Source organism: Leptonychotes weddellii, chromosome 6 (assembly GCF_054177405.1).
Source record: "Leptonychotes weddellii isolate Sample4059 chromosome 6, ASM5417740v2, whole genome shotgun sequence".
NCBI lineage: Eukaryota > Metazoa > Chordata > Mammalia > Carnivora > Phocidae > Leptonychotes > Leptonychotes weddellii.
Window position 1 is genome coordinate 16,297,693 of NC_138374.1, and position 10,063 is coordinate 16,307,755.

Genomic DNA, 10,063 nt, shown 5'->3' on the forward strand with positions numbered 1-10,063 from the left:
TCATCATGGTCCGTGAGGAAACACACACCACAGTGTACATGTTTGTGATAGTTTATTTTCAAGGCTTTACAAGTGGAAGCAACATGTGTTGTCTGGGGGTAAGGTATAGCAGGAACTGGAGTCCAGTAGAGAAAAGATCAGTCGGTTCCTTCCCAGAAGATAAGCCTGTGGTGTAGGCTCCATGCTTGCCCATAGGTCTTTGTTCCCAGTTCAGGAGGTTTTTCCTCAGTGCTAGCTTCATTTACTGGAAAAGTGCACTTGACATGAGTTTAAACTCCTTCCCCCATAGCTTCCAGTTCAGCAGCAAACTGTAAGGAAAAGATTTAGTCATCAGATACTACTGTAGATAACACTTTGTGAACATTCTTTTTGGACATGTTTTGGTCCCGTTTTTTTTAATTCTCCCAAGTCAGAGAAACTAGGGAGTTTAGGAAACGTTCAGTATGATCAAACTTCCCTTCTGTGGACAGACGTTAGTGTACACAGAAGTACATAGAAGAAAGTAGTCTTAAAGGTATGATTGATATTAGTGATAGGTTAAAAGATTAACCTATCTAATCAGTGGTTTTGAGGAATAGTTAGAAAACATGAATTATAAACAGCTTTTTAAAACTTAAAGGTCCCTTAATTTGAACATTTTTGGACGGCCTAAGTGCTGGGACTGTCAACAAGGTAGGTTTACTGTAAAACAACAAGGAAGAAGTCACTTTGGCTCTTGAGCTGGTGGTGGTCACTTAGAAAGCTTAGAGGTTGTGAGGAAGGGACAAAGAATAACAAGTGGACCTTGAAGAAAGGCATGTTGATAAAAGTAGACCAAAAACCTGAATATCAGCAACATTTAAGATGGGAAGGACAAAATTTGTTTAGTTCAGGGCTAAGCTTTTACATTATAATTCTCCCAATATTTTTTTTTTTTTAAGATTTTATTTATTTTTTTGACAGAGAGAGACTTAGCGAGAGCAGGAACACAAGCAGGGGGAGTGGGAGAGCGAGAAGCAGGCTTCCCGCAGAGCAGGGAGCCCGATATGGGACTCGATCCCAGGACCCTGGGATCATGACCTGAGCCAAAGGCAGACGCTTAACGACTGAGCCACCCAGGCGCCCGTAATTCTCCCAACATTTTTTAAAAAGCTGTAAGCTATGGTTTTTATTAATTTAGTAGCTAAAATAACAGACAAGAGGAAGGACAGAAGATGAACGTAAGATTAGTTTTTAATCCATATTCCTACAAGGCAGGCTACCTCTGAGCCCCCTCCAGCTTCTAAGTACCTTAATCTACTCCTGGATGTTCTCATACAGGCTGTTGATTTGGGTTCGAAAGTACTTGAAAAGCTCTCCCCGCTTTGCTTTCAGTGTTGGTGTTAAGAGCCCATTTTCAGTGGAAAATGGCTCTGGATGAAGAAGGATGCTTTTGACCTAGAAGAGAAGATGTGTGCACACACACACATTTATTAGTGATTCAGACTTTTCTGCAGAGCCCCCTGCATACTGTAAAGAACTTGAGAAAAGTTGGGTTGATGAAGTGGGAGGGTCAAGAGAACAGTAATACATGCCCATTCCCACAAACTGATAATTTGGGAAAGAAGCGAGAAGGGAAAATGGATAATAAATGGCAAAAAAAGATTGTACAAGTAACTACGAAAGATCACTGCCATTTGTACTTAGTGGGTTAATGGTACAAAACCTCAAATAAATTCCTTGGAAGTTACACTGAAACCCTATTACAAATCCAAACATTAAGACTTTCTAGTATGGCTTGAGAGACCAGGATTACATCAGTAGTACATACCTGTTCAAAGGATTTAAGGCCACCATCTCTCCCAATTTTCTTCAAGTCTTCTAAAATGGCTTCCTTTACAACCTAAGAATATGAAACACAGCTTAAAGCATGGCCGGTTTGAAAAAGAGACAAACGAAAGGCTAAACGTGAACCAACTCAAAATGCCTACAAAAGCTCATCAGGATAAAAGCAGGATATAGGTATATGTATAAACAAGCACATTTTATGCTTAATATTGCTCAAAAAGCTAATGAGAAGGAAAGGCAAATCTAAATGTTAACAGGGATTTTCTCTGGATGGCATTTTTTGATTCTCTATTCTCCAATCTTTTTCCCCCATAATGAACATACTATAAAAAGAATAGAGGGTTTTTGTTTAACTTCCCATCCCATCCTATCCTCCAATCTAATAAAACCCATCAATCTATTTCAGCTACAGCCACCTATCCCAAGTGCAGGAAGAGTCTGTTCTTCCAAAGAGGAAGGCATCATTGGTGCCTGATTTGGTGGGGCCTCCTCTGCTCTCCCACCAGGGGCCCCAGGGGTGTGCATAGAGCTTGCTTAAAGGAGACTTACTTGGTTTTGGCACAGTTCTTCAAGGGAGCCTTTAACTCCAAGTTTGGCTACAAATGAGGGCAGCACTTCCGGGTCAGGAACCACCACTCCCACTAAGGACGACTATAGAAAGGAAATAAGGGCATGTGAGAGCTAGGATAGTGGTGTCCCACACTGGATGAAGACAGCAGGATTCTATGTTGGTAATAGGTACTTCCCCAAGACCTCAGTTCAATATACTATACTATACACTCTTGTCTCACCATGTATTTCAAACCTTCATGGAATTCTGATCCCATTTTCCTACTCAATATCTTTTTACAAAAATGTTCTATTCAAATTTGATGATTCAAAAAGAAATGGTATTCAGCATTAAGCCTAAAGCATCTCTGGCCTGTCTTTTGCCAAACCCCACCCACTCCCCAAAAGTTAAGCTTAAGCACAGTATGTGTAAAATAGTTCCTTGTACCAGAGGAACTCCCACTGTAGTGGGAAACTAAGTGTGACATGGGGCCCTTTGTTATTGAATGGCTACCCTTTAGAATAACTGTTACAACAATTCTATTGACTTGTTCATAGACTGCATCATAGTTAAACAATTTTTTTTTACGTATGTATTGCCTTGAGGATTGGAGTGTGACTTCACTTCTTTGGTTTTATAAGCTCAAATCTTCTCATCCTAAACCCATCTATCCAGATTTCCTGTAGCTGTCGGAGCCAGCATGGCCTGTACCCGAAAATAGCTATTGTTAAAACAGTGTATTACCCGTAAGCTATCCCCGTGCACAAAAATTTGCAACACTGGTCTACTCCTGACGTAGATATTCTCTATCTTCTCTGGAGCAATGTATTCTCCTTGGGCCAGCTTGAAAATGTTCTTTTTACGGTCAATGATCTTCAGAGTTCCATTCTATATGAAAGAGAGAACAGCATCAGTGTTTTTGAGCCCTATGGGTGATGTCAGTGGATAGAGTGGCAAAGTCACAGGTATTTTCCTTCTGTAAACTTGATCTCTCTAGAGACTTTTGAGCAAACTTTCATTTCTCTTTGTTAGCTTTGGGGAAAGGGGAGGGGAGCGGCTTCCAGCAAGAACCTGTCAGTACTGTTTTGTGCTCTGTGGAGAGCCTCAGAAAGCATCCCCAGAACCTGCTGAAGTTGTATAAATGGTTGCCTCATCCAGTGAAGAAACTTTGCAGCTCTGAATTTCCAATAACTTAATTTCCAATTATTCCATTTCCAGAACTCTCAGGAATAGGGAAGGAGTTACATACTAAGACTTCTGGATTAGTTAGATCTCCCTCTCCTTGACTCCCTTTTATGTGTTGCTCCTATTAGATGCTGGAGCAGGCTGAGATAGCATCACTGTCCTAATGCTAATCAAGCAAGTCAATAATTGTGGTTGGTAGGACTGAAGCAGGGCTGGGGGAGGCTCTGACCAGCCACCAGAGGTCATTTGCAGCTTCATTTCTCTGAGCTAATTGATCTGAGGAGCTTAGGTTCTTAGGGATTTGAACTGTAGAATTGGGACAAGTGGCAAATACAATCTACATGATCGCACCCTAAGTAGGAAAACAGACTGAACCAACCATGGAACCATGAAGAAGGCAGACTCCAGAAATTACCCTTCAGTTCAGCCTAATGGACATTATCTGGAAGTGACTAATAAGGCATGGCCCTCTGTAACTCTAGTGTGGGGACTTACTCGGAATTAAATTTTTGGTCCATGGAAGAGCTAGGACTAGAACACGGATCTCCCACCTAGGTTCTTCAGCTGTACTGATCTCCTCTTCATAGTATGAGGATGCCACAAGCCAGGTAGGATACATCCCTAACCCAGCTGCCTCAGCTGATTTAATCTACTCACATCTCTGCCCATCTTGCATATTATAATCAGATAGTTCTCTTCAGTCCAAAAGAGGCTCCCAGAAATTTTGAAGAAGCACCCACCGGGAGCCAACGGCCAATGTCTCCTGTGTGAAGCCAGCCATCCTCATCCAGAGCTTCCTTGGTTTTCTCTGGATCCTTCAGGTATCCTTTGAACACATTGTTGCCCTTGATGCAGATCTGCACAGAAGACAGCACAGGGTGGTCACAGTGCAAAGGTTGCAACTCCCAGCAGAGGCACTTGACAAAACACCTCCTCCCATTTTAAACCATTCAGTGGTTCCCACTACAGTGGGAGCACCAGCAGATTTTAGTCCCTGTTGTAGAGGCTAGGAAAGTGAGGCTCACAGATGTTCAGTTCCTTGTTAAAGATTTGAGTCAAACCCAACTCTGCTCATGGTTGGGTGCTCTTTCTGACATAAACCTCTCTACTGTGATTGTCTGGGCGTGACTACAGAGCACAGCCTACCCACCTCTCCTTCATTGTTCACTGAAAAGTAGTTCATGTCAGGTACATCTTGCAGCTTCACGTGATTGCAAGGCAGGGGGACTCCAACGTGCCCTAGAATACACCACATTAATTCAGCTGGGAAACCATGAAACTGATAATTCCAGGCACATTTCTGAGAGATTGATGGATTGACTCTAAAAGAAAAAGACTAAAAAGTTACGTGGTGCCAATGCTGGATAAATAAGATAGAAACGTCTGGACTGAAACTTGAGTTTGGCATTTGCCACATTTGTCCAGAGCACTGAGGTTATCTCACCTAAGCCCTCGTTCTGGGAGAACCCTTCTCCCAACCACTGCATCTCCCGCCCAATAGGTGGAGAACCTACCTGATGTCCAGTCCCCAGGTAACGTAAATGTACAGCCAGCAGTGCATTCTGTCTGACCATAAGCTTCGAACACCTGGGGAAACCAAAGAAGGGTCTGAGACTGACTCAAGACAAGGCATGAGGCAGCAGCGCCCTATAGCAAGATATGAGGAAAGCAAGGTCTCAAGGTTGGAAGATACTTGGTGTCCTAATACCTCCGACCCATGCCTGAGCTGCGAAATCTTTACAACTTGGATGCACTCAAAAACCAAAAGGCTCCAGAAGTAGGCCAAAGTCTAGAAACTTCTACTGTATTTCAGGAAAGGTAGCATTTCAAGTTGATAGGAAAATGCGAGTTATGAAGTGAAGTGACGCCCAGGGGCTGTGGAGCACTTCTGAGGGAACTGAAGAACGGGAGCAGTGTTTTGTTTTGTTTTGTTTTGTTGGTGTTTTGTTGTTGTTGTTGCTTTTTAAGAGAAATGGCTCCAGCTGTGACATAGAACAGCGGTTGGCAAGCTTTTTCTTTACAGGACCAGATCGTAAATATTTTCAGTGCTGTGAGCCTCTGGGCTCTGTCTGAACTGCTTTGCCAGTGGAGCACAAAATCAGCTGTAGACATCATGTAAATGAACGGGCATGGCTACCTTCCACTAAAATTTCACTTCTAAAAAGAGGCAATGGGCCAGATTTGGCCTGTGCTGCAGTTTGCCAACCCCTGGTATAGAGGATAACCTTGACCCGAGAGAGGCTGTCGGGGCAAACCAGTGCCTCAGCTACTGCAGTGGGGGAGGGGCTGTGATAGGCAGACTGTAGAGATTGAGAAGGCGGCATTTCTGGGAAGGACCTACTGATCCATGGGTTTTAGGGGCTGAGGGAAATGAAAGTATTAAGAATGGCCAAGAGGGTGCGAATTTGAAAGAGTAGAGGAGCTCGGGCCTTGGCATCAATTCAGAATATTTTTTGTTGGTGGTTATACCCAAGGGGATGTGGTGAGGACAAAGATCTAGTTCACTTGTGCTGTGCATGTTGGTCAAATGGATGAACTAGTTAGCTGTCTGGGGGGAGAAAAGAGAATTTCCACACCCAAGCACTTGTACTCAATTCCACATGGAATAGAGAGACTTTAATTAGAAAATTAAAACCATAAGAGTATCAGAAAGTATGAAGGACAGCAGTCTTATGGAATACTGGAGTTGGGGAGTCCTGTCTAAGCAATTCAAAAACCACAAAGAAGTTTAATCAGTTTGATGACATAAACATTTGAAATTATTATATAGCAATCCACAATGCAAAAAGATGAGACTAGGAAAAATATTTCTAACAAAACAAAGACTAATATTATTACTATATGAATTCTTAGAAGCAATGTGAAAAGGAACCCAATTATCGTTCGGCCGTTTTTCTACAAGAAAGTAATAGAGTAATTCATGGAAGAAATACAAGTGCCAATAAGTGATAGAAAAGATGTTCAGTGTTAATAAAAGAAACAAAACTGCAATGAGGTTTTTTATGCATCTGGTTGACTAAGATTTAAATGACTTAAAAAGCCTGACACTGGCAAGAATGTAGGAAATAAGATTTCATGCATTATCTGCAGGAATGTATAAAAAAGACAAGATCTTTCTGGAGGGAAGTGTGATAATCTACATCAACATACAAAGCAAACCCATATATTTTGACCCAGTAGTCCCTACTTGCAGGGATTTAATACCCTAAATTGGTAATTGCATAAATACTAAAGGATACACAAGTATCCTTATCACTTCACTGATTATAATAGTGAAAAAATAGTCAGTGACTTAAGTGCCCAGTAGGAGACGAGTTACTTAGGTACATCCAATAAACCATTTCAGAACCACTAAAATGATGTAGATCTTTATTTGACCAGGACCAATGTTGATGGGACACGGTTTAATAAGTATTTTAGAACTAATGGCAGTTTATATAAAGGATTCTATACACAGATACATAAAGAGAAGGATTATTTTCTCCTGATTTTGAGATTTTTGGTGACTTTCTCCATGGCGTTCTTCAGGTGTGTTTTCATTTTTTAAAGACTGAGCTTTATTTGTGCAAAAGTGAAATAAGCTATCTTCAAAGAAGGTGCTTGGCTTACCGGACATCCCAGTGCCGCCCGGAGGAATGTCAAGACTGGAGAGGCGATGGGGGCAGCTCCAGTGACCAGGAAGTGCACCTTCCCACCCAGGCTGGCCTGTTCAGTAGGAAAAAAAAAAAAAAAAGCCACTGAAACCTATTCCCTTGCCTTCAGTTTCCTCCACTGCTAAATGGGTAGAGCAGCCTATCCAGTATAAGAAATAAACTAGTTAATAGGGCCTGGCCTTGAGGAAAAGCACTTAAAATGTTAGCTGCTCTTATCACTATCATCTATAGCTGGGACTCAACCTGCAGTTTTTAAATATTTCCTTGGATTTATATTCTCAGGCCCTTTGCATTACATATAATCTCAACAGATCAACTAAGAGAATAAGAGTATGCGTTAGAACCTACGTAAAATCCTTTTTTTTTTTTGCTTTTTGACCAATTTCCTTTAATGACAAAGTTGTTCAAGAGAGTAAACACCATTAAAGAGACACTCAGCCATCAGAGAAAAAGTAAAGTATGATAAGCTGGCCGGAAGCCCAGATATTTGCCTGGCTCTGTCCAGGACCCAGCCAACCTACCTGGATCTTTGCAAAGACGAGCTTGTCCCATAAACTGTCACGCCTGATGATCCCCTTTTTCACTTCATTGAATTTACAGGAAATAGCCAAGTTCAACAAGAACTTCTTGAAGGGTGTCTTGGCTTCACTTTGTACCTGCAAGATGATAGCTCCTCTTAGTTCAAAACCAACTGGAGATACTCACCAAAGCCATTCATCAGTGAGCAAGATATAGTGCCTTCTTGCTTCATAAGGAAGTGACTTTCATTCATGAACTGGGTTGCTAAATAATGACGATTCCGGAGAATTATGGCCCACTAAGACATAAGTACACTGAGTATAAATGTACAGAGTTCTAGTTCCTCCAGATTTCTTGTCCTTGGCAAACAACTTTGACAACTAAGAAAGCATGTCCTCAAAATGTTCGCAGCATCTGCCTACCAAAATCACTTGGGAATACTAGATAAAAAAACAGCTCAATGGGCAATACCTTTTGGGCTTTTAAAAGATCAAAGAAAGACCTAGGAATCTGATTTTTTTTTTTTAAACAAGCCCCACCTCTCCCCACCCCCATACCTCTGATGCTTATATACATTAAATTTGGAGAAATATCACTTTTCTCTATAATTAAAGTTCCTCTAGCCACACCGTACAAAACCCAATAGACTTTCCTACTTCTTTCTTTCCTTTGGGCTTAATTCTGACACCATTTTATAAGCTCACATTATTTCTCTAGACTCCCTTATTCTTGCCTCACTGACTCTAATCCATCAAACACACCTGCCAAAGGAGAGCTTCAAGTACAACTTGAAATCCCCCTTATTTACAAAATTAAATCCTGAACCCCATATTCTGGCCTTCAGGACTCCATCCTACTGGAAGTCAGATTGAAGGAAATCAGGGTTCTTTTCCAGTTCAAAATTGGAAGAGAACTCTCCAGCCACCTTCCATATTTATATTTCCATTTCTGAGTCTGTAGCCAAATAGAGCTGTTCAACCTCACCTCCTAATGCCAACTGTGCTCTAGGCTCTAGGCATCTGCTCATGCTTATACCATAATTTTACCAATGTCTCACCAGCTCTAAGATCTACTCTCAAGTAGAATCCAGTCATTCCTGATACCTCTTTCAACCTTAAGAGATTTATCTTCATTATTCACAAGACAATCTCCTCCTAATAAGTCACTGACAAAAGCTGGAATTTGGAGACTCACACTAATAAAGTCCTCCATTTTTAAAATAAGTGACAAAAGTAAACTCTGTGTTAAGTATCACCATATCACAAAAAAACTATTGAAAGTAAAAACATGTGGGGCTCCTGGGTGGTTCAGTCAGTTAAGTGTTTGCCTTCAGCTCAGGTCATGATCTCGGGGTCCTGGGATCGAGTCTTACATCAGGCTCCCTGCTCAGTGGGGGGTCTGCTTCTCCCTCAGCCTCTGCTCCTCCCCCCTGTTTGTGCTTTCTCTCTCAAATAAATAAAATCTTAAAGAAATATAGTGAGCTTTATAAAGAAAAAAAAAAGTACAAATGTCTGGGGCGCCTGAGTGGCTCAGTCAGTTAAGCATCCGACTCTTGGTTTTGTCTCAGGTCGTGATCTCAGGGTCATGAGATCAAGCCCTGCATTGGGCTCTGCACTTGGCATGGAGTCTGCTTAAGATTCTCTCTCCCTCTCCCTCTGCTCCTTCTGCTCATGTGCTCTCTTTCTATCAAATAAATAAATCTTTTTTTTAAAGTAAAAATGTCTAACAACATGAACAAAACCGTAATAACCACCAAATAATTCCACAGCATGCTGAGAGCTGTTAGGATTGTTAACAGTTATGTTAAAAACAGCACTTTCAGTGTTCCGGGGTCATCTGTGTTCTAGAATGCTGCCTGCCCCATCACTGAAGCCCCAGGATAGTATCTAAGATTCACATGTTAAAGGGGAGAGCTAGAATGGCCATGTGGTGTTATTTCCCCAGGGCTCCCATGCCTATGGAATTATGAAGTGATCAAACACCTGGTTAAGAGACTGGATTCCATTACTATTTTGCCTGGGTTCATAGCCCAGTTCCAAGGACTCTTTGGGAAGATTAGACAATCCAAGACTTGGGTGAGAAACATTAAAGATAAGCTGGGGACATGTTATGTCCCAAAGCAGGGAAGCGATCAGAAACTACTGGGGTTAGGGGCGCCTGGGTGGCTCAGTTGGTTAAGCGACTGCCTTCGGCTCAGGTCACGATCCTGGAGTCCCGGGATCGAGTCCCGCATCGGGCTCCCTGCTCGGCAGGGAGTCTGCTTCTCCCTCTGACCCTCCTCCCTCTCATGCTCTCTGTCTCTCATTCTCTCTGTCTCAAATAAATAAATAAAATCTTTAAAAAAAAAAAA

General features: G+C 41.8%; 1 protein-coding gene across 3 annotated transcripts in view; it reads right to left on the reverse strand.

The window, feature by feature from the left end:
* Positions 1-35: 35 nt before the first annotated feature.
* ACSL5 (acyl-CoA synthetase long chain family member 5) overlaps positions 36-10,063 on the reverse strand; it is a 42,824-nt gene continuing 32,796 nt past the window's right edge. For all 3 annotated transcript variants that reach the window (XM_006742762.3, XM_031038503.2, XM_031038502.2), the window contains 10 exons: positions 7,716-7,850; positions 7,151-7,246; positions 5,056-5,128; positions 4,692-4,780; positions 4,282-4,398; positions 3,101-3,244; positions 2,356-2,457; positions 1,790-1,861; positions 1,270-1,416; positions 36-308 (listed from right to left, as the gene is read on the reverse strand). In XM_006742762.3, coding sequence (XP_006742825.1) covers positions 1,276-1,416; positions 1,790-1,861; positions 2,356-2,457; positions 3,101-3,244; positions 4,282-4,398; positions 4,692-4,780; positions 5,056-5,128; positions 7,151-7,246; positions 7,716-7,850 — 969 coding nt within the window. In that variant the 3' untranslated portion in view covers positions 36-308; positions 1,270-1,275. The remainder of the gene's footprint in view (positions 309-1,269; positions 1,417-1,789; positions 1,862-2,355; positions 2,458-3,100; positions 3,245-4,281; positions 4,399-4,691; positions 4,781-5,055; positions 5,129-7,150; positions 7,247-7,715; positions 7,851-10,063) is intronic.